The 25,218-nt window shown below is 40.4% G+C and overlaps 1 protein-coding gene across 5 annotated transcripts in view; it reads right to left on the reverse strand.

The window, feature by feature from the left end:
* The window catches only part of ZSCAN12 (zinc finger and SCAN domain containing 12), a 29,932-nt gene extending 5,843 nt beyond the window's left edge, over window positions 1-24,089 (reverse strand). Inside the window, exons 1-4 of one of the 5 annotated variants that reach the window (XM_049886735.1) lie at window positions 23,784-24,085; window positions 22,526-23,011; window positions 18,723-18,867; window positions 7,464-8,610 (exon numbers count right to left, since the gene is read on the reverse strand). In XM_049886735.1, coding sequence (XP_049742692.1) covers window positions 7,464-8,610; window positions 18,723-18,867; window positions 22,526-23,011; window positions 23,784-23,894 — 1,889 coding nt within the window. In that variant the 5' untranslated portion in view covers window positions 23,895-24,085. Of the gene's footprint in view, window position 1; window positions 8,611-18,722; window positions 18,868-22,525; window positions 23,012-23,783 lie in introns of those variants that run through there. The other 4 variants (XM_049886725.1, XM_049886746.1, XM_049886768.1 and 1 more) reach the window with 4 other exon arrangements.
* Window positions 24,090-25,218: the final 1,129 nt, after the last annotated feature.

Below are 25,218 nucleotides of genomic sequence, written 5' to 3' on the forward strand. Positions count from 1 at the left end.
ATAAAACAATACTGTTAACAGAAACTTTAAATTTTGCTTAGCTTTTCTACCCAAGAACTCACTTACCTAGACAGTGCACAGAATGAAGGAACTGTGTCAGGAAGCTAAATAAGTTAAGAGAGAAAGTGGGAGTGGCTTACCAAAGTCGCTTTTACTTCTTGAATGTGCATTGGTTCCCAAGGCAAGAAAGTAAAGGCAGATCTGGGTAGGAGCTTTTATCCAAGGCTGGATGGACAAAGCAGTAGGGAAACTTTCAGCCTGGTTACAGGTAACTTCTGGCCCGGGGCTGGGGCATCTTGAGCCCAAACCATTTGAGAGCACGAAGAGTAGTAATCAAAACCATAGCAAACAATTATAAAGCACTTAACAGGTACAAAGCACTGTTCTAAGCACTTTACGTATACTGTAAAACCGGTGAAAGCCAGAACCTGTGTAAGGCGGAAGCCTCCAGAAAAGAAAACTCCAATATTTTCCACTGAACTGAGCAACAGAAATGTGGTAAGACCGCACCCTGTCAAAGGCAGAAAACTTGCAAAACCTGGAAAAACAAGGTGGTTCTGTGGAGTTCCAGCTTTCACAGTTTTCACTGTATTACAGAACTCATTTAATCCATATTATTGCTCAATGAGGTAGGTACTATTATTACCACCACTTTATATACGAGGACACCAAGGCAAAAGTTTACCTTGCTCGCCCAAAGTCACTCAGCTAGTAGTGGCGAAGCTGAGATTCGAATCCAGCAAATCTGTCTCAGGAAGACATGTTCCTAAACTCTACCTCAGGAATCCATAAGCAACCTGACAATTTCCAGAATCTACAGGAAGCTATTTTTTTTATTTTTTATTTTACAGGAAGCTATAAAGAATCCCTAAATTGCTTCTTCATTCTTTATTGGGGATGAAATGGGGAGATACCTACTCCTAAATCCTTCATTGATGTGGGCAGAACTGAGGCACTAGATCAAGGTGTAGGGCATGCATAGCTAGCTGGGAGAGGAATAATGAAGATCTAACCAGAAGTCAGAGGTTCCTAATGGTCTCCACTTAGGAATTCTTCTCAGGACACCCAAGACCAGGCCATTTGGGCTTAGGAAGATGATGGCAAACAAACATATCCCCCAAAGATCACCTTGAACTCTGGTAGGTGAAAGTTCTGGGTGTCTTGACTGATGAATTTTCAGACCCAGAATCCTTCTTCTTGAATGTGTGAAGAGAATCAGCTGTTTCCATGAAATCATGGGAAAACTGCTGGCTCTCAATGATGATCTTACAATGTAAACTAGGGAGCTAATCAACTGAGAAGTGAAAAAATGCTCATCATAGTTGGCTTTGTAAAATTCAAATTATATATATACATATATATAATAGAAATTGTATATACAACATACATAATACTATCAATATACATATCTATACATATAGATAAACGTATTAAAATATTATGTATGTATAGAGATAATGTGTGCAAACTCCTTATAGATTATACCCACAAACATTTGGAACTAGAGAGGAACCAAAGAAATTCATTTAAAATGATGAACTGCAGGAGCGGCTGTGCTATGAGAACTTTTCAGTGTGGACAGATATAAGTTGAGAAGGGATACAATAAGGTTACCAAATAACTATCCCTAAGTTGAACAAGGACTCACTGTTCAGATAAATTCTGGCCTTGTGAAGTCTGGAGGGGCACCATTTGAGCCATAAAAGAGGCAAATCTTAAGCAAATTAAACCACTATTTTACATAATATATAGTTATGTTTTGTTTTTAACCCAAGAAGTGGTACTGGCTGCAAATGTAAAATCACTTTTAAAAACTCGTTGAAGATATATAATGGGTTATTAACACTTGGGGACATATCTCTAAATCGTTGACTTGTATTAGAAAAGTCAAATATCTATGACAGCCAAAATAATGCAGAGAGTGGATTGTCATTCTAAGACTGGAGGATGATCCTTTCATATAAAGAGCCCATTTTTAAAGTAAAATGTCTGCTGAGGACACCCTCATTGTGCAGAGAACAAGAATTAGGGCTGATGTTTACAATGGCTAATCCTCATTCAAGATTTGGTAGGCAGAGAGGGTGATGATACCTTTGGTATTTTGACCCCAGAGCTTTGGGGTTTCTAAAATATTTTCGAGAATAGTGATAGGAGTTGAAAACTTTCTACAGGTAAGTACTCAAGACACTAAATACCACTGCAACACATGGTTTGTTCAACTGGAATAAATAATTAGAGGAAGTGTGTTACAGATGTTAAAAGCATGGACTCTGGAATCAGGCTGTTTGGCTTGAAATCTTGGCTCTACCACATACTTGTGACCTTGAGGAGCTTTAATTCATTGATTTCAGTTTCTCTAGCTGAAAATGAAATAATTTAAGGAAAATAAATTAAGTAAAGCATTTAGTTATGTCTGGCCCTTCGTAAGCAGTTAATAAATATATTATTAACAAATCCTTCACCATTCCAAAAGATGACCAGTAGTGGTGGCTTTGTTCTTACTGTTAACAACAATCAATAATCTACTGGCTATTAACAAAAGAGGATACTTCTGTACCAAGTACAGGAGTGCAGAGCTTTTCAAGTTTTTCTATCTGTGCTCTCCACATCTGTTCTACCCCACAGTTCAGATCTCTGCTCTATCCCATTCTCTTTCTCCATCACAAATTTCAGCAACTTTTTAATTCAATTTTTTGGGGGCCCATCTTTCATTAGTCCCTTTCTACTGCATGCTCTGGAACCTGTTTTCATCCAAAGCCTGTGTTTAAGCTCACTTCACTTTTCACTGCTTTTAAAAACTTGGGTCTCCCCCAACTTCATCAGGTGCTTTTTGCCTTAAAAACCCAGTGTCTTGTTTAACCTGAATCAATTAGAAAACAGAAGCCAGTCAACCTTATTCTCATTCTTAATGCTATTTTTGAGCTGCTGCTTTATGATTCATCATTTGAATGTTACACCGGTATGACTTCTCCTCACTTATTATCTTGTTATTCGACATTTTGCATTTACGGCTATAGTAAAAAATCTACTAGATGACTACTTTGTGCATTAACGATGTACATCTGGCAGTAACAGATGCCAAGGTGCGAGGCTAAAGTTATGTTTTGATGGTTAAGGTTGTCAGCTTGGCTGCGCCATGATTCTTAGTGGTTTGGCAGTTATGTAATGATGAAGTCATCATCCATTTTCACACACTAATCTGCATAATAACCTGGTCTTTGGAACCTAACCATATTGATAAGTGAGGTTTACTCCCATCTGGCTGCTGTGTTAATATTGACTGCCGTTACTTCTACATTAAACCTGCTTCACTTTCATACTCTCTTTCCATTCAGCCTCCTGTCATCACTGATGATTTCAAAATTCATGTAGATAAGCTGCTTCAAAGGTCCCAGATTCCTAGATCCTGTCATAGCACGTCTTTTATCCATAAAGGCTTACACTTGACTTCATTGCAAGGCATTCCTCTGTTCACTACACTCCCCAATGTAGCACTCTTATCCCATATCGAACATCTATCATGTCCTCTACTTGCCCCTCTGGGCCTTCAGTTTTTCTGTCCCCAATTTAGCCCCAATTAGTAACTTTACTTCACTATATGTTGTTGTTGCGTGCTGTCAATTCCAACTCCTACTCACCCTACATAAGTAATCCTTATTCTGGGTAACTAGTTTGATCTTTTTTGATGTCTACCTGAAAATTCCATGCCCCTCTACCTTTTTTTGGTATTGCAACTGTATTTAAACACAAGAAACACCCAGAATAAAATCCCCACATTTTAACAAGTTATGAATTATATCCTTATATATAATAGGCATATTTCATTGTTCTGGGTCTTTGTTTTATGGTCCTTTTGTAATATTAGGTATTAAGAGAATTAGATTAGGTAGGCAAATGGAGGTACATGTATGTGTTGAGAGAATATGTTAAGCAGAAGATGAACTGGAGAGACTCCAAGTCAAGACATGCAGAGGAATAGAAAGCAAGGTTAAGATAAGGTTTGCATTCCAGTGAGCAATCAGATTAAAAGGGGAGACTCTGAGGTTACTATGAAGAGTAATTTTAGTTTGGGTAACAGGTTTGAGAAATCTGATAAGCCGGGGAGTATGGAGAGCATCGATTTGGTAAGGTGGACATTCGCATGAAGGGTCTCGTCACTAAGTAAAGTCCCCTTCAATAAGAATTTGCATGAGAGTAAGCAGTGGGAGTAGGACAAGTAGGGAACAAGCCTCACATAGATGTAGCTACAGAGCTTTAGGCTCTCTTTAGGATTATTATGGATTGAATTATGTCCTCCAAAAATATGTGCTGTAAATCCTAACCTCTATGTCTGTGGTTATCTCATTTGGGAATGGGTTGTCTTTGTTATGTTAATGAGACAGTGTAGGGTGTATCTTGAGTCAATCTCTTTTGAGATATAAAAGAGATTAAACAAGTAAGTAGAAGCAAAGATGGGGGAAGAGAGATGTCCAGCCACATTGAAGATCTCCCAGGAGCAGAAGCCCACAGAGATAAGGACCTTCTTCCAGAGCTCAGAAAGAAAGCCTTCCCCTAGAGCCAGCACCCTGAATTCGGACTTCTAGCCTCCTAAACTGTGGGAAAAATAAATAGCCATCTATTTATGGTAGTACTGTTATAGCAGTATTAGATAACTAAGACAGGGATCCTTGTTTTCTCCAGGTAAAAGATGCCTTATGTGTGCAACCCCAATGTTGGTCTTATGATAAAGTCTAAATAAGCAGTTCTCAATTTATAAATGAGTTATTTTTCAATTGTTCATCTGCTTTTCCACGCTATCAACTCAGTGTTTTTCCATATAGAAAACAGTCATATCAATTTCAACTCCAAAAGCCAATTTGATACATAAACCAAAAAAAAAATCCACTGTCATCAAGTTGATTTCAAGTAAACTGTCCCATAGGATTTCCAAGGTGGTAAATCTTTATGCATGCAGACTGCCACATCTTTCTTCTGCAGAGCAGCTCGTGGGTTTGAACTGCTGACCTTTCGGTTAGTAGCTAAGTGCTTTAACCACTATGCCACCAGGGCTCTGAAATTTGACACACAGTATGTCTAAATTATAAAGCTAATAATATTATCATTTATATGGGAAAATATGTTCATACTTACTAATTAGAAAGTTGGGAACTAATCTATTCCTATAGCACTAGAGACTCTTAGTTCTAAGCCAGTGATGACATTCTGATGCTCTGTATGGAGGTTATGGATAGAGGGGTAACAGACAGAGATACTAGGGAAATACGGTACAGTATGTCACAAAGGTGGGAAAAAAGATGGAATAAAGATGCAGGGCTGGATAAAAAGGTAGTTATGAATGGGACTTATATAGCAGAATGGAAATCACCCTTTTTTTCTTTCTCCCCATCCCCTTTTGTCACTGTCTCACCACTTCAAACCCACTGATCAGAAAGAGGTGAGGGAAAAGGGGCTGGAGTTGGGTGAAAGCAGGGTTGAGGAGGTAGTCCCAGAAATTGAGGAGTTTGCTGTGGCAAGATAGCATGGGAAGGAAATAAGAGAACATCTCAGAAGGGATTAGGAATGATTTATGTAAATAAAAGATACACAAACCATGTGTACTTCTTTCTATGTGGCTTGCCTATTAAACACTGAAATAACCATCATCCAAAGAGGAAATTTTTACTCAGTAAGACAGGAAAAGTCGATCAGTTGTTGGTTAACTTGTTTTTCAGAAGCTGCAAGGGGTAGAATCATTAACCTCTGGGATATTTTACATACTCCAGAAGGTATGTGAACCAAAAATTTAAAGCAGTCCTCAATAGCAGTTATTAGAAAATTCAGAACACAATGATAACTATAAGGAAAGAGTTGAGGAACAAAGGTAGGGTAAGAGTATAACTGGTAAGACCACCAGCATTCCTCCAACTAAATAAACAAGGCCTGCACTGAGAAGACCTTTGAGAATCCTGGAATGTAGGTCAGTCTGTTTTTGGAAACACTTAAACCTGAGTAGGTCAAAAGACCATCTTGAAGCCCTAGTTTTCAGGCATGACGCTTATCTAATTCCCTGCTTCATTCTAAAAAGCTGGTGGCACATGTCCCCCGGTAGGGCTTTCCTTGTGCTAAGATCTGTAGTGGTTCCTTGTTTACAGGACTGTGCTCCGGCTTCCTTCACAGACAACAGCGAAAGCAGCTGTGATTCAATGCAATGTTTCTCAAATTTCAGAGTACATCAGGTGACTGTGGAGTTATGAAAATGAAGATTCTTACACATACCTTCCACTCACACCTATCGAAGCAGAGTGTCTGTGAGTGAGACTCAGGCATTTTACACAAGCTCCACAGATGATGTGGATGGTCATTAAAGTTAGGGAATCACTGGTTTAATGGACAGGACTTGAAGTTAAAACCAAAAAACAAACCCACTGCCGTCGAGTTGATTCCGACTAATAGCGACCCTACAGGACAGAGTAGAACTGTCCCACAGAGTTTCCAAGGAGCACCTGGTGGACTTGAACTGCCAACCTTTTGGTTAGGAGCCATAGCTCTTAACCACTACACCACCAGGGTTTCCAAGACCTGAAGTTAGAGACTTCCATTTCAGTTGCTGGTCTCTTCCTTTGTGTGACAGCTATAAAGCCATGTCACCATCTCCATAAGTATCTTCATTTGTCAGTGAAGAATAATTTCAAGTTACAGAGGCATTTTAGGAATTAAATGAGCAAAATACTTTATAACTGTCAAAGCTCTTTACAGTATTGAAGGAAATTATTGACCTCCCACAGTCTGTCCTCAAGCTATGTTTCCAACTTTAATGGTATCAATTTCCCAATTTGCAATCTCTACTTTAGGTAGATTAATCTTGTCACTGATGCTTCCAAACCACATTGCACTTTTGCCACTGGTTATATTTCATCCTAATGTTTTCTCCCTTTTGCCTTCCAAATCTGCCCATTAAACTCTTTTCTTTAATACAATCTTTCCTGACTACCCTGGGCAAAATTGGTGTCTGTCCTGTAGAATGTATAGCACTTACTGCCCATCAAGTGCCCTTTAATCCTATACTACTTTGAGCATCACCTGTATTGTCCTTTATTCTCATTTAACTAAATATGTGGAGCTTATATATTTTAAACTAGGTTGCAAACTGTGTCAGAAAAGGAATCTGGTGTTATGCTTCTGGTTCCCCACAGCACTAATAAAATGAGCAGCATGTAGTGGTTCTTTATGAAATATCTGAGGTTTCCTTATAGCAAAAATGACTGATGTTTTGCTCCAAATCATTACAAGGCTAGTATTTTCTCTCCAGCCTGCCCTGTGTGAGACAGCTTCCCTGCAATCATCACATAGGAACAGATTTCTCTCCTTTGTGGATAGCCTGATGTTGAATAAGAGTTGAGTTCTGCCTGAAGGATTTCCCACACTCTTTACATTTACATGGACCACCCCTACTATGGATTCTCTGGTGTTTACTAAGATCTGACCTCTGTCTGAAGACTTTGCCACAGTCTTCACATTGGTATGGTTTCTCCCCGGTGTGGATTCTCTGATGCTGAATGAGGCTGGTGATTCCTTGGAAGGCATTCCCACACTCATAACACTTGTAAGGCCTCTTTCCAGTGTGGATTCTCTGGTGTTCAGTGAGGACTGATCTTTGAGCGAAAGACTTCCCACACTTAACACATTTATAGGGTCTCTCTCCAGTGTGAATTTGTGGATGTTCTATAAGGCTTGTCCTCCGAATAAAGGCTTTCCCGCATACGTCACATTTGTAGGGTTTCTCCCCAGTGTGGATTCTCTGATGCTGAATAAGGCCACTCTGGCTGAAGGATTTCCCACATTCCTTACACTGACAGCATTTTTCCTTATGGTGGACCTCCTGATGGGAAACAAGAGATGAGTTATAAACAAAGGCTTTCCCACACTCACTGCACTCATAGGGTTTTGCCCCCGTGTGAACTCCTTGATGCTGAATAAGTACTGAACGCCGACTAAAACTTTTATTACAATGAGTACACTGATAAGGTTTGTCTCTTGTGTGGATCTTGAGATGGTGAAAGAGGCCTGCTTTCTGGCTAAAGGCTTTGCCACACTCATTACAGTGGCAGTGTTTCTCTCCTGTGTGAAGTCTCTGATGTTGATTAAGAGCTGACCAACGGCCAAAAACTTTGCCACACTCATTACATTTATACGGTTTCTCTCCAGTATGTATTATTTTGTGCTGAACAAGCACAGTTCTGCCACGAAAAGTTTTTCCACATTCTTCACATTTGTAGGGTCTGTCTCCAGTATGGATCCTCTGATGTTCTATGAGGCGTGAGTGCTCACTGAAGGCTTTTCCACAACTGTCACACTCATAACGTTTTTCTCCTGGACAGATTCTCTGTTGTTCAGTAAGATCTGAGTTCTCAGTCAAATTTACTCCATTCTCATCACATGTGGGCTGTTCATCTTCCTGCGAGTATCCAGAAGGATTTTCTAGTTTTTCTTCAGGTTCATGGGTTTCCCCGAACCCAGCAGCCATCTCACTTTCAAATCTGTTTGATATATCCCCATACGGTTCCACTTCTTCAGAAACTTCATGCTTTAGAATTAAATTCCTGTACTCATTTTCAGTCTCAACATCTGAAACTACAAAGGAATCACAAATGTTACCCAGCTGCCTGTGACAGCAAACAGCAGCCTCATTAGAGAACGATGAAAATTTTCAAATGAAAAACATAAAGTAATAACCTAGACTTTCTGTATGACTATAAAAGTGGACCTAATATATACAGTACTCCAACAATTGTTAAGGAATAGATCAACAACCCAAGAGAAAGTGGGCAAAGGAAAAATTGACAGTTTCCAGGAAAGGAAATACAAAAGCTCTTAAACATCAGATGCTCCATGTCACCACAAGGGAAAATTTAAACAATACTGAGATATAATTTTTCACCATTGGATTTGCATAATTAATTTGATATTACATTGTATATATGAAATGGATATAGTTGGTAGGAATATACATTATAAATCTCTATGGGGGTAATTTGACAATATCTATCAAATTACAAACGTATACATTCTTTGACCTAATAATTCCACTATAGGAATTTATGCTACAGATATACTCACATACATGGTTATTCACAGAAGTACTATTTATAATAGGAAAACACTTTAGACAAATGTCACTGCAGGGGACTGGCTAAGGTAATTGTGTTGTACATCCAAACACTTTAATACTAAGAAAGCTGTTAAAAATAAAATGTGCTACCAGACTGAGCCCAGCACAACTAGATGGTGTCTGGCTACTGCCACTGACTGTCCTGACAAGGATCAAAATAGAGGGTCTCAGGCAGTGCTGGAGAAAAATGTAGAACAAAATTCAAACACACAAAAAGACCAAACTTACTGGTATGACAGAGACTGGAGAAACCCTGAGAGTATACCCCCCTAATACCCTTTTAACTCAGTACTGAAGTTACTCCTGAGGGTCACCCTTCAGCCAAAGACTGGACAGGCCCATAAAACAAACAATAGTACATGTAACTCAACCACTAAACGGGCATACCAGTGCAAAGGCAAGGATGAGGAGGCAGGAGAGGACAGGAAAGCTGGATGAATGGAAATGGGGAACCCAGGGTCAAGAAGGGGAGAGTGTTGACATGTCATGGGGTTGACAACTAATGTCACAAAACAATATGTGTATTGTTTAATGAGAAGCTAATTTGCTCTGTAAACCTTCATTTAAAACACAATTTAAGGAGGTGGGGCCAAGATGGTGGAATAGACAGACGCTCCTGGTGAGTCCTCTTAGAATAAAGACCTGAAAAAACAAGTGAAACGGATATATTTATGACAAGCTAGGAGCCCTGGACATCAAAGGCAAGGTTAGAAAATGAACTGAGGGGCAGAAAGAGGAACAGATGGTTCAGAAGCAGAGAGGAGTTACGGGACCTGAATCGCTGGGAGCCCTCAGGCACCATTCCTGGGAGGGGCTGCAGCAGGCTGATACTAGCGTTCGGCTGCAGCTTCCTCAGGGAGAAGCAGCCAGCCACACAGCCTACTCACACCTCTGGAACCAGAAAAGAATGGCACTCTCAGCAAAAGCTAAGTAAAAAAAAAAAAAAAAAGTACCTGTGTATATTTTAGTGTACCCCCCACCCCCAAGCCGGCTTCAGCAGCTCTTGATTTTCCCAGGCCTGAGATAGGCCCTGTTGAGTGCCTAGAGTCATCCTCCAGGCCCTGGAGAAGGAATAAATTCGTAATTGGGGGAAAAGAAAATTTGCCAGGTCTACTAACCTGGGGAGCTTAGGACAGAAGCGGCTCCTGTCCAGGCATAAACAGTCCATGGACTTTCAGTACCTTTACTTCTGCATGGACTTCTGTGGGCCTATTTCAGGAGAATAGGCCATTGTTGGTAGACTATAACTGTTTCACCTGTGCAGTGGAGAGGTGGGTGTTTGATGTGTGACACTGTTTTGCCTATTAAACAGGGTCCTCACCTACCTACATCAGGGGCCTAAGGACTGGTGGCTCTACTCAGGTCACCCAGCCACCTGCGACAGGGGTCCAAGGATAACTGGTACCTCCCAGTCCTTACAACCAGAAACACTGGGTGCCCATGGTCCGTCTGCAGAACACGCTTTCCTCAGAGACACTTGGGGGGCAATTCTCAGCCCCCTGCCTTGTTCAGAGTGTGACCCCCTGCTGCAACCAGATACCAGTACCTACACGAAACACCCCTGCTCTCTAAGGCTGTAGGAGAGAGCCTGTACTGCATACTTGATGATCAGCTACCTGGACACCTGAGCTGAATTCATACAAGAAAAGTGAATGGACTCCTAGACTGATATACCTGATAATAGCTCTAGGCACCTGGGGACAGGATGTCAGAGCTCCAAAGGCGAAAATAATCAAGCTAGCTCACTCAAGCAACCCATTCGGGCATATCAAAACAAAACAGAAGTTATGATACAGTAAGCAACATAAAATAAACTAATACAGCAACTTATAGATGGTTCAGAGACAACAGTCAATATCAACTCACAGAAAGAAACAGATCATGATTGCCTCAACAAGCACTCAGAACAAGGAATCAAGGGATCTTCTAGATGAAACTGCCTTCCTGGAATTACCAGAGGCAGAATACAAAGGATTAATATACAGAACCCTTCAAGACATCAGGAAAGAAATCAGGCAATATGCAGAACAAGCCAAGGAACACATAGATAAAGCACTTGAAGAAATTAGAAAGGTTATTCAGGAACATAATGGAAAATTTAATAAGATGGAAACATCCATAGACAGACAGCATTCAGAATTCAGAAGATTAACAATAAAATTACAGACGTAGACAACTCAACAGAAAGTCAGAGGAGCAGAACTGAGCAAGTGAAAGGTGGAATTTCTGAAGATAAAGCACTTGGCACCAATATATTTGAAGAAAAATCAGATAGAAGAATTTAAAAAGATGAAGAAACCTTAAAAACCATGTGGGACTCTATCAAGAGAAATAACTGACGAGTGATTGAAGTACCAGAACAGGGAGGGATAACGGAAAATACAGAGAGAATTCTTGAAGATTTATTGGCAGAAAACTTCCCTGATATTATGAAGGATGAGAAGATATCTATCCAAGATGCTCCTTGAACTCCACATAAGGTAGATTTTAAGAGAAAGTCACCAAGACATATTATAATCAAACTTACCAAAACCAAACACAGAGAATTTTAAGAGCAGATAGGGATAAACGAAAAGTAACCTAAAAAGGACAATCAATAAGAATAAGCTCGGACTACTCAGCAGAAAAAAACTTAGCAGAAACCACGCAGGCAGGAAGGCAATGGGATGACTTATACACAACATTGAAGGAAAAAAATTGCCAGCCAAGAAACATCGAGCAAAACTGTCTCTCAAATATGAAGGTGAAATTAGGACATTTCCAGATAAACAGTAGTTTAGGGAATTCGTAAAAACCAAACCAAAACTAAAAGAAATACTAAAGAGAGTTCTTCGGTTAGAAACTCAATAATATCAGGTATCAACCCAAGACTAGAACACTGCGGAGAGCAATCAGATGTTGACCCAGACAGGGAAATCACAAAAATAAATCAAGATTAAAAAAACACTCAGAACAGGGAAACAGCGATGTTATTATGTAAAAGAAGACAACATTAAAACAATAAAGAGGGACTAAGAAATATAGTCATAGATCTTTCATATGGAGAGGAAGACAAGGCGATACAAAGAAATAAAAGTTAGGTTTAAATTTAGAAAAACAGGGGTAAATAATAAGGTAACCACAAAGGGACAAACTATCCTACACATCAAAATAAAATACAAGAAAAAACTAGAGACTCAGCAGAAACAAAATCAACAACAACGAATATGAGGAAAAGACAATATATAAAGATAATCTACTCAGCACAAAAAATTAAGAGGGGAAAAGAAACTGTCAACAACACACAAAAAAAGACATCAAAATGACAGCACTAAATTCATACCTATCCATAATTACACTGAACGGAAATGAACTAAATGCACCAAGAAAGAGACAGAGTGGCAGAATGATTAAAAAACACCATCTGTCTATATGCTGCCTATAAGAGACACACCTTAAACTTGAGAGACACAAAGAAACTAAAACTCAAATGGTGGAAAAAAATATATCAAGCAAACAACAATCAAAAAAGAGCAGGAGTGGTAGTATTAGTTTCTGAAAAAATAGACTTTAAAGTTAAATCCATCATAAAGGATAAGGAAGAATGCTATATAATGATTAAAGGCACAATATACCAGAAGGATATAACCATATTAAATATTTATGCACCCAGTGACAGGGCTGCAAGATACATAAGACAAACTCTATCAGCATTGAAAAGTGAGCTAGACAGCTCCACAATAATAGTAGGAGACTTCAACACACCACTTTCTGTGAAGGACAGGACATCCAGAAAGAAGCTCAGTAAAGACACAGAAGATCTAAATGCCACAACCAACTTGACCTCATAGACATGTACAGAACACTCCACCCAACAGCAGTCAAGTATACTTTCTTTTGTAGTGCACATGGAACATTCTCTAGAATAGACCACATATTTGGTCATAAAGCAAGCCTTAGCAGAATCCAAAACATTAAATATTACAAAACATCTTCTCTGACCATAAGGCCATAAAAGTGGAAATCAATAACAGAAAAAGCAGGGAAAAGAAACCAAACACTTGGAAACTGAACAATACCCTGCTGAAAAAAGACTGGATTAGAGAAGACACAAAGGATGGAATAAAGAAATTCATAGAATCCAATGAGAATGAAAACACTTCCTATCAGAATCTTTGGGACACAGCGAAAGCAGTGCTCAGGGGTCAATTTGTAAAAATAAAAGCACATATACAAAAAGAAGAAAGGGCCAAAATCAAAGAATTATCCCTACAACTTGAACAAATAGAAAGAGAGCAACAAAAACCCTCAGGCACCAGAAGAAAACAAATTAAAAAAATTAGAGCAGAACTAAATGAAATAGAAAACAGAAAAACAATTGAAAGAATTAATAAGACAAAAAGCTGGCTCTTTGGAAAAAAACAACAAAGGTGATAAACTATTGGGCAAGCTGACGAAAGAAAAACAGGAGAGGAAGCAAATAACCCAAATAAGAAATGAGATGGGTGATATGACAACAGATCCAACTGAAATTAAAAGAATCTTATCAGATTACTATGAAAAATTGTACCGTAACACTTTTGAAAACCTAGAAGAAATGGATGAACTCCTAGAAACACACTACCTACCTAAACTAACACAAACAGAAGTAGAACAACTAAATGATCCATAACAAAAGAATAGATTGAAAAGGTAATCAAAAAACTCCCCCGCCAAAGAGCCCTGGTCCGGACGGCTTCTCTGCAGAGTTCTACCAAGCTTTCAGAGAAGAATTAACACCACTACTACTAAAGGTATTCCAGAGCACAGAAAAGGACGGAATACTAACTCATTCTATGAAGCCACCATATCCCTGATACCAAAACCAGGTAAAAAAAAAAAAAAAGACACCACAAAAAAAGAAAATTACAGACCTATTTATCCCTCAAGAATTTAGATGCAAAAATCCTCAACAAAATTCTAGCCAATAGAATTCAACAACATATCAAAAAAATAATTCACCATGACCAAGTGGGATTCATACCAGGTATGCAGGGATGGTTTAACACTAGAAAAACAATTAATGTAATCAATCTGTAAATAAAACAAAAGACAAGAATCACATCATTTTATCAATTGATGCAGAAGAGGCATTTGACAAAGTTCAACACCCATTCCTGATAAAAACTCTCAGCAAAATAGGAATAGAAGCAAAATCCCTCAAGATAATAAAGTGCATTTATACAAAGCCAATAGCCAACATCACCCTAAATGGAGAGAGCCTCAAAGCATTCCCCTTGAGATCAGGAACCAGACAAGCATGCCCTTTATTACCACTTTTATTCAACATTGTGCTGGAGGTCCTAGCCAGAGCAATTCAGCTACATAAATAAAGGGCATCCAGGCTGGCAAGGAAAAAGTAGAAGTATCTCTATTTGCATATGACATAATCTTATACACAGAAAACCCTAAGGAATCCTCAAGAAAACTACTGAAACTAATAGAAGAGTTCACCAGAGTATCAGGATATACAATAAATATACAAATAGATTCCTCTACACCAACAAATAGAACACCGAAGACGAAATCACCTAATCAATACCATTTACAGTAGCCCACAAGAAGATAAAATATTTAGGAATAAATCTTACCAGAGATGTAAAAGGCTTATACAAGGAAAACTAAAAACACTTCTGCAAGACACCAAAAGAGACTTACATAAGCGGAAAAACATACCTTGCTCATGCATAGGAAGACTTAACATTGTAAAAATGTCTATTCTACCAAAAGTGATCTATAGATACAATGCAATTCTGATCCAAATTCCAACAACATTTTTTAATGAGATGGAGAAACAAATCAACAACTTCATGTGGAAGGGAAAGAGGCCCCGGACAAGCAAAGCATTGCTGAAAAAGAAAGTGGGAGGCCTCGCTCTACCTGATTTTCAAACCTATTATACTGCCACAGTAGTCAAAACGGCTTGGTACTGGTCCAACAACAGATACATAGACCAATGGAACAGAATTGAGAATTCAGACATAAATCCATCCACATATGAGCAGCTGATATTTGACAAAGTCCCCAAAGCAGTTAAATGGGGAAAAGATAGTCTTTTTAACAAACAGTGCTGGCATAACTGGATATCCATCTGCAAAAAAATGAAACAAGACCCACACCTCACACCATGCACAAAAACGAACTGAAAACAGATCAAAGACCTAAATATAAAATCTAGAATGATAAAGATCATGGAAAAAAAATAGGGAGAACATTATGAGCCCTAATACATGGCACAAAGAGTATACAAAACATTACTAACAATGCAGAAGAAAAACTAGGTAACTGGGAGCTCCTAAAAATCAAACACCTATGCTCATCCAAAGACTTCACCAAAAAAGTAAAAGATTACCTAGAGACTGAGAAAAAGCTTTTAGCTATGACATTTCCGATCAGCACCTGATCTCTAATATCTACATGATACTGCAAAAACTCAACTACAAAAAGACAAACAGCCCAATTAAATAATAGGCAAAAGATATGAACAGACACTTCACTAAAGAAGACATTCAGGTAGCTAACATATACGTACGGAAATGCTCATGATCATTAGCCATTAGAGAAATACAAATCAAAACTACAATGAGACTCCATCTCTCTCCAACAGGGCTGGCATTACTCCAAAAATACAAAATAATAAATGCTGGAGAGGTTGTCGAGAGACTGGAACACTTATACACCGCTGGTGGAAACATAAAATGGTATAACCACTTTGGAAATCAATTTGGCACTTCCTTAAAAAGCTAAAAATAGAACTACCATAGGATCCAGCAATCCCATTCCTTGGAATATATCCTAGAGAAATAAGAGCCTTTACATGAACAGATGTACGCACACCCATGTTCACTGCAGCACTGTTTGCAAAAGCAAAAGGATGGAAGCAACCAAGGTGCCCATCAATGGATGAATAGATAAATAAATTATGGTATGTTCACACAATGGAATACTACACATAGATAAAGAACAGTGATGAATCTGTGAAACATTTCATAACATGGAGGAACCTGGAAGGCATTATGCTGAGTGAAATTAGTCAGTAGCAAAAGGACAAATATTGTATAAGACCACTATTACAATAATTCAAGAAACAGTTTAAACATAGAAGAAAATATTCTTTGATGGTTACGAGAGGGGGAGGGAAGAAGGGAGGGAAAGAGAAGGGTATTCACTAATTAGATAGCAGATAAGAACTACTTTAGGTGAGGGGAAAGAGAACACACAATACAGGAGAGGTCAGCACAACTGGACTAAACCAGAAGCAAAGAAGTTTCCTGAATAAAATGAATGCTTTGAAGACCAGCGTAGCAGGGGTGGGGGTTTGGGGACCATGGTTTCAGGGGACATCCAAGTCAATTGGCATAATAAAATCTATCAAGAAAACATTTTGCATCCCACTTTGGAGAGCAGCGTCTGGGGTCTTAAACACTAGCAAGTGGCCATCTAAGATGCATCAATTGGTCTCAACCGACCTGGACCAAAGGAGAATGAAGAACACTAAGGACACAAGGTAATTACGAGCCCAAGAGAGCAACATCATGATAAACGGAGAAAAAAGTGAAGTTGTCAAGGATTTCATTTTACTTGGATCCACAATCAACAGCCATGGAAGCAGCAGTCAAGAAATCAAAAGGCACATTGCATTGGGTAAATCTGCTGCAAAAGACCTCTTCAAAGTGTTGAAGAGCAAAGATGTCACTTTGAAGACTAAGGTGCGCCTGATCCAAGCCATGGTCTTTTCAATTGCATCGTATGTATGTGAAAGCTGGACAATGAATAAGGGAAGACCAAAGAAGAACTGACGCCTTTGAATTGTGGTGCTGGTGAAGAATATTGAACATATCATGGACTGCCAAAAGAACGAACAAATCTGTCTCAGAAGTACAGCCAGAATGCTCCTTGGAGGCAAGGATGGCAAAACTGCGTCTTACATACTTTGGACATGTTGTCAGAAGAGATCAGTCCCTGGAGAAGGACATCGTGCTTGGCAGAGTACAGGGTCAGTGGAAAAGCGGGAGACACTCAACGAGGTGGACTGACACAGTGGCTGCAACAATGAGCTCGTGCATAACAACACTTTTAAGGATGGCTCAGGACCGGGCAGTATTTTGTTCTGTTGTGCATAGGGTCGCTATGAGTCGGAACTTGACGGTACCTAGCAACAACAACAAAAGACAGAATCCAAAATAAAAGACAGAAAGGGCCCCCTAAACCAGAGACTACATCAGCCTGAGACCAGAAGAACTAGATGGTGTCCAGTTACAACCGATGACTGCCCTGACAGGGAACGTAACAGAGAACCTCTGAAAGAGCCCGAGAGCAATGGGATGCAGACCCCAAATTCTCATACAAAGACCACACTTAATGGTCTGACTGAGACTAGAAGCACCCCAGTGGTCATGGCCCCCGGACCTTCTGTTAGCCCAGGACAGGAACCATTCCCGAAGCCAACTCTTCAGACAGGGATAGGCCTGGACAACGGGATAGAAAAAGATGCTGGTGAAGAATGAGCTTCTAGGATCAAGTAGACACTTGAGACTATGTGGACATCTCCTATCTGGTGGGGAGATAACAGGGTAGAGGGGTTTAGAAGCTGGTGGAACGGACATGAATAGAGAGAGTGGAGGGAAGCAGCGGGCTGTCTTATTAGGGGGAGAGCAATCAGGAGTATATAGCAAGGTGCATATAAATTTTTGTATGAGAGACTGACTTGATTTGTAAACTTTCACTTAAAGCACAAAATTAAAAAAAAAAAATTTAATAAATAAAAGAGTTACCGTCTGAGTGAAAAAGAGAAGAAAAATATGTCTCTGAATATGGAAAATGTATTTACATTAAAAAAAATCTCTGGAAGAACACACAAGAAACTAATAATAGTGACAACCTGTTTCACAGTAGGGGGATGAAAGCAGATGGCTGGGGAATTGTATGAAATGGAAATTTTTCACTGGATAACATAAATTTTTGTTTTTGAACCATTGAATGTATACCTATGTAAATAAACTAAATGAAAAAGAAAAAAAAAATAGAGAAAATAGTGATAAGGAAGGTACAGGGTCTTTACCCATTCACTACCTTTCAGAGTTTTGCCATATCTATTTTATTATTCCTTCTCTTTATAGGTGTACACAATTTTTTCCCCCTACGCCATCTGAGAGTTAGTTGCATATATCATGGGCAAAGGCTTTTTAATTGAGGAGGAGGGATATAGTCAAAGGGGAAGATAGTGGTAATGTCTGGTAGGATAAGGGCTAGCAATAGCAGGGAGGTCAGTGCAAAGGAAGATAACAGTAACAGGAATTAATATTAAATCAAACAAAACACAATCACTATTTGGAAAACTGTAAGTACAAAGAGAAAGAAGAATATAGTCTTTTTGAAGAATATTTTAAGAGTGGCACACCAGGCTGAGAATCTAAAAAACACCAAACCAACCCCAGTGCCGTGAGAATCTAGAGAGGTCTTTAATGATCAGAGAGAGTGTTGGCTACAAAAGAGCCCAAAATGCCCCGTTAACCCTGTCTTCCCCTTCTTCTCAAGATACATCTTTCTTCTTTACCTTGTTCCTGTTGGACTTCAGGGTCTGGACAGTCACACTTTAGTTTAGCTTTCATGGACTGAAGGGACATGCTGGGTTCTTGTTCTGTTCCTGGAGGTGCCATCTCCTGCAAGAACATTTCCTGTTCCTCCATGTGGACTGAGACCTGAGGAAAATGAGATATAACTGAGAGAGTCCCCTGGATAACAGAAAAGAAAAGGTATCCTATTCATGGCAGTGGGGAGAAAGGCCCATACCCAGCTCTCTGAAGCTTGGAATGATCTCCCTCCCAGAAATCAGCCTGTCATAATCCTACTCATACTTCAAGGTCAACATAAAAGCTGCCTCCTCTGAAGAATCTTCCCTTCCCTAGCTGGAAGCAAGTTCTCCTATTCTTATATTCTAACGTATGTTAGTTGTCCCACTTTTATATGTTTGTCTTATGCTCATAGAAGTGGAGAAAGCAAAGGGAAAAAGAAGGAAAAGGAGGTAAAAACAGGCAGAAAGAAGGGAAAAATAAAATTGAAAGAACAGGGAAGGGGATAAGTAAAGGGAAAAGATGGAGAAATGATAAAGAAGGAGAAGGGAACAAAGGAGAAAGAAAAAGAAAAGAAAGAGGTTGAAGAAGAAAGGAAACATGAAGGAGAGAAATCTCTTCTTTATTCACTCCCAGAAACTATTCCCAATGTCTCCACTCTTCTGAGGCCCTCATCCCACTTTTCTCTGGGAAAATGATCTTATTTCTTACTTATCTGACCTAACAATTGCCCAGAGTTTACTTCTTCATTCATTCTTCACTTTACCCATCACTACCTTCATCTCCTTTCCTTCCCTTCTTATTTTCAAGGCTCACTTTACATGTGCCTTCAATCCCACCCCTTTCAACTTCCCTCTGACTCTTGTTCCCGCAATAAACTCTTTATTCAGCAATTTCAGCCCCTCTGTGACTCCCATTCCTCCATGGGCCCATTCCCTCTTCCATTTAAAAATAATAGGTCTCCCCAGAATGGCACTGTGAAAAGCTGGGATCTGGATTCACTCTAGTTACTTTGTCTCTTAGTTTAGTAGTTCTGGACTAGTTACATAATCTGTCTGACATTTTAACACACCATGTATGTGAAGCATGAAGAACAGGGCCTTAGCATACAGCAGGCCCTCCAAATGACTCCTCCCCCCGACCCACTCAATGGCTAAATGTTTAAGCCAGAGGTCATTGCCATACACTGCCTCTATGTCCTTGACACATTTTCACTTTTTAACCTCTGCTTTTTTTTTTTTTTTCCAGACTAGGAAACAGAATCAGCAGAATGTTATCTCAGATGTACAGAAATAGATGTTTTGATACCTCAAGGAAAAAAAAAAAAAAAAAAAAGCCAGTACAGTGAGCCGTGCCTTTTATCCCTGAATCTCTGGCTGGGCCTTAGAAATCAAGCTGTCAACTCTATTAGCTGCCCCTGGCATGCTTCAAAGAGATGGCAGGTTGGCAATATAAACTCAACGTTTTTGCCTGCACCTGAGTCTCTTCAGTTTGCATTGCTGGTTACTCTGATGATCTCATCCTGGGTCATGGCTTTAATGCAGTTCCCAATTTTATATTTTTAGCGCAGACATCTCCATTGAATTCTAACTCATAATACCTACTTGCTTGCTCAACTTTTCCACTTGGATTTAAAAAAAAAAAAAAAAGCCCACTGCCATCAAGTCGATTCCGACTCATAGCGACCCCATAGAGTTTCCAAGGCTGTAAATCTCTACGGAAGCCAAATGCCACAACATTCTCCCATGGAGCTGCTCGTGGTTTCAAACTGCTGGCCTTTCAGTTAGCAGTCGATCATTTTTAACCACTGCAAAACCAGGGCTCCTTTGAGTTCTAATGGACCTCTCAAAATTAACTTATCTGAAACCCAACTCTTGATTCCAGTCCCTCCACCCCAAGCCTACTTCTCTCCCAATCTGTGAATGACAAATCCATTCTACCTGATGTCGAGACCAAAAAGTTTGGCATAATCCTTAACCGCTCACTTTCTCTCACATCCAGGAACTACATACTACATAAAAGCAAATGCTGTCAAGCTCTACCTTCAAAATACATCCACAATCCAATCACAACTCACCACTTCCACTGCTACTATTCTAAAAAAAAAAAAAAGCCACCAATATCTCTTCCCTGGATTACTGGTTATGGCTCTATCCTCCCAAACTGCTCTCCCTGCTTCTACATTTGACCCTATATTTCCCTGCCCTCCCCTTCCCCACTATAGAACTTCCTCAGCATAGCATTGAGGATGATTATTTTAAAACTTAAGTCAGATTCTCTCTCTTCTCCTCTCAAAACTCTCCAATGACTTTCCACTTTACTCAGAATAAAATTCAACATCTTTATAATGGCCGAAAATTCCTACATGATTTGATTCCAATACCTATTTGACTCCATCTCCTCCTTGCTGTTCTACCATGACAAGCAAATCTTCACCTTCAGACCTTTCCATTTACTATTCTCTCTGCCTGAATGCTCTTATCCTAGACCACTGCATGGCTTGCTCTTTTAATTCAGACACTACTGCAAGTGTCACCTTACCTGCCCCAAATGTCAAGCCTTCCCTGAACGTTCTATCAAAAATAGTATAACCTGTCCTATGGTCACTATTTCTTTACCCTGCTTTATTGTTGTCGTTTTCATAGAATTTATTACCACTGACATATTGTATGTTTGTTATTTTGTTTCCTATCTGTCTCTCCTCAGTAGACTATACAGGAGAGCTGAAACCTTCTATGCTTGGTTCACTGTTGCATCCCCAGTGCCTACATGGATGACTGGTGCAAAACAGACTTTAAGTGAATATTTGCTGAATGAACGAACTGTTCCCCAATCCATCTTCCCCTACAGTCTTTGTTAGGAGTGTCTCCATTACACTAGTCTTTCAAACTTGAAATCTCTGATGCTTAGCCCAAAAAAGATTTTGCTCAGTAATGAATTCTCCGTTTATTCTTTCTTTATTATACCTCTAATCTGTCATCATTTCTAGTTAATTTACCACCTAAGACATGTCTCATCCTTTGTAGTTACTCTTTCATGGCTCTATTTCAAACTTAGAAATTCTTGCCACATACACCTTCTTTCTGCAGTCTATTTTGTACCCCAATGCTAGATTACACATCCTATCTTACTGTTTTTTATTTAACTGTTTCATATGCCTTATGCCAATATTTCCTAATCTTGGTTCTATCCACACTCTGGGTTGGATAATTCTTTGTTGTATGGGACTGTCCTGTGTGCACTGTAGGATGTTTGGCAGCATCCCTGGCCTCTACATGCTAGATGCCAATAGCACCTCTCACTTATGACAACCAAAAATATCTTAGGACATTGCCATATGCCCTGAGGGGTAAAAAACTGTCACTGTTTGAGAACCACTGTCTTTTACCAATGTTAAAACAAAAAAAGGTCCTACATAATTTGGTTCTCTTTTACATCTTGGAGTTAGTAAAGCTTATTTACATGCAAGGAGAAAGGTTAAGAACCTCTTTCCTACAGAATAAAATCTAAATTCCAGAGGCTGATATTCAAGGTCCTGGACTCTACTTTCAACTCTTCTACTCACAACTCAGCTTTCCAACCTAACTAGGCCTCTGCTACGCAAAGAAGCATGAGTCCCCCACCCTGCCCCTCTCCACCAACTTTCCCCTCTGCTGCTACATCTCAGCCCCCAGAAATAGTGACTTTAACTTCATCATCTTTTAATCCTTTAATGGAGTTGAGGCTCTGTGAAATAGATGTCCACAATTTATCTTTTCTCAAACAGAAACCACATCTTATTTCTCACCTGCTCTCCTGGCTCATCCAGCTCTCTCTCTAAATCCTCCAGCACAATCACTGCCTCCTCTCCACTCTCCGGATGCTGCTCCCGCACCCAGGCCTGGAGCTCCTCAGGCAGGATGCTCAGGAACTGCTCCAACACCAGCAACTCCAGAATCTGCTCTTTGGTGTGGGTCTCTGGCCTCAGCCACTGATGGCAAAGTTCTTGGAGCTGGCACAAAGCCTCACGGGGTCCAGATGTTTCCTGGTAGCAGAACTGCCTAAAGTACTGTCGGAAGACCTCTCTGCTATGGGAGTTGTTCTTTTTCAGCCTCTGATCCTTTCTGGTGGTATACTTATATTCTTCCTTCTCCTCCTTCTCTATCTTTACTTCCAAAACTTCATCCTGGTCTGCAGGGGCCGGGACAGTCCACGTAGCTGCCATCATAGCCATGTCAAAGCTGTACCAGTGTTTTAAGCAATATATTCCCTGGAAAATTTCTTCCTGGGTGAACTGGAGAAACAAGCCATCATTATTAACACAAACTACATCATAAGCAAACATTGCTAGTTCTAAGAATTTAAATATGAACCTTGAAAATCTGCCTCTAGGTTAATTGATTATACTCAGGGAAATACTATGATAGAAAAGACTTCCAAATACCATAGGCTAACCTAAAGAGACTAAGTAAAAAGCTCCAAGAGCCAAGTTATTTCACCCCTTTTCAAGATGGAAGAGTGAGAAGGAAACCTATTTCCACTTAGTTCTAAAATAAAGAACAACGAATTGGTATAAAATAAACATTTAGGGCAAGTACATAACCACAATAAAAGGCTGGTGCAACGCTGGTTTGTTGCCTTTTTTATTTTTTTAATGCCCAGACGTCTGTCTGGGGGAAACCATGAAGCTCCAAAAGCTGAAGAGTCACACGAACTTATTTCTTTGTAACTTAGTCTCTATGCTCCTCTCTTCATTCTTCATTGATAAAGTGAAAAGGCTGGAAATGTTGCTCTTTAAGGCCTTCTTCTGCCGTCGCGCTCTATGATTCTAAACGTAAATAAAGGCTGCCAGGCAGGCCCAGGGCAGGTTCCCTAGGACACCGGTCAGTGTCTGTGAGCTAGGAATGTTAGAAACGTCTAGAGAAGCCGAAGAGTACACGGCCCAAGGCAAATCTAGAGGCAATGGGGCGCACAACCCGTAATGTCCGCGGAGACCCGGGGCGGACCCCTCATGAATACACTATTCTGATATGGTTTGCGGGGAGGGGAGCGTCCTGCGGCCCCACCTGGGCGGGGGAAGACCGGAGCCCACCCCGCACCGGCCTCAGCTGAGTTGAGGGGCCCAGGCCGTGGGAACGCAGCAACCCGTCGCCAGGCAACCGCAGTCCCACCGCCATTTACCCCTCCTCTTGGCCCGGAACACGGGCTGGCTCACCCGCGGCCCCAGGGAGGGCGAAGGGCTGAGGTCTACCGCCCCTACGGACCCCGGAACCCTCCAAGAGACACCCACAAAGGCCGGAAGCGACCGGTCGGTGCGGAGGACATGGTCGCTCAGCCTGCGCACAACGCACTTCCGCGGGAGCTCTAGGAAGTGGGGCTTGAGGGCGGCTTTTCCACTCGGTGGTTTTCCTTCGCGTCCACCGGGAAGAGCCACTGGGGTTTCTTACGACCCTGGTTAGAGGGAATTCTTTTTTCCCTTGTTTACCCCGCCATTTTCCCGGAGCTCCCCAACCCGATTGGTGGTGGACGCTTGCAGAGAGGATCTGAAGATAAGGAAATCCTTTACTCTTCGTTGTCACTTTCATTTGGGTTTTTTCATCTATAAAGTTTGGTCTGGACTACTTTCTTCCGTGGTAGTGCGACGGAATAAAAGTCCTGGCGACAAGATTACAGCCAACAAAACCCTATGAAGCAGTTCTACTGTGTAACACGCGGCATCACCTTGTGTCCCCATCCACTGGAAGCAACAGGATGTTTGTCTCAGTCATCATGTTGGCCGATGGAAACCCCAGGTTTTGCTATGTGGGACTGTCACAGTCAATAAACAGTAGGCAGAGGTGGGAGATCAGAAAGGTGCCTTTATTTCGTTGCTCAAGGAAAGGAAAGTTGGGGCTGGTGTCTCCAACACTGCTTGCAGGCAGCTTGAGGAAGTGGGCTTTTACAGAGAGCAGACGAGGAAATGTGAATTTATCATGAATATTCACGATGGACCTTAGTGCAGGCTTCCGGAGCTTGTAGACGATTGGATTTTCTTTAGACAAGGGTTCAGTTCTGTGGGATGGAGGAAGAGTTTGATTTTCTTTCATTAGCATGTTTAATCTCCACCCAGAGGCAGGGTGCTTATATATATTTTGCACTTGATGCACTTCTTTTGAGCTAAAAAAAACCCCGTAAACTCATTGCTGTTGAGTACAGTCCAACTCACAGTGACCGTATAGGATAGAGTAGAACTGCCCTATAGGGTTTCCAAGGAGTGGCTGGTGGATTTAAACTGCTGACCCTTTGGTTAGTAGCCTAATGCTTAAAAAAAAAAAAAAAAAACTTAACCATGTTAAATTGTCAAGATGGCATTGAAAACCTTCTAAAACCAGTTGAGGCCGGCTATGGCTCATTCTGTGGTTATCTTGTCAAGGAAATTACAGAAAAAAATGTGTATCCTTTTCCGCCCTGTGTAGGAAGATAAGCCTGAGCAGGCCATTAGAAGGGCTGAGTTCTGAGGCT

The sequence above is a fragment of the Elephas maximus genome, chromosome 1 (genome assembly GCF_024166365.1).
Source record: "Elephas maximus indicus isolate mEleMax1 chromosome 1, mEleMax1 primary haplotype, whole genome shotgun sequence".
NCBI classification, from domain to species: Eukaryota; Metazoa; Chordata; class Mammalia; order Proboscidea; family Elephantidae; genus Elephas; species Elephas maximus.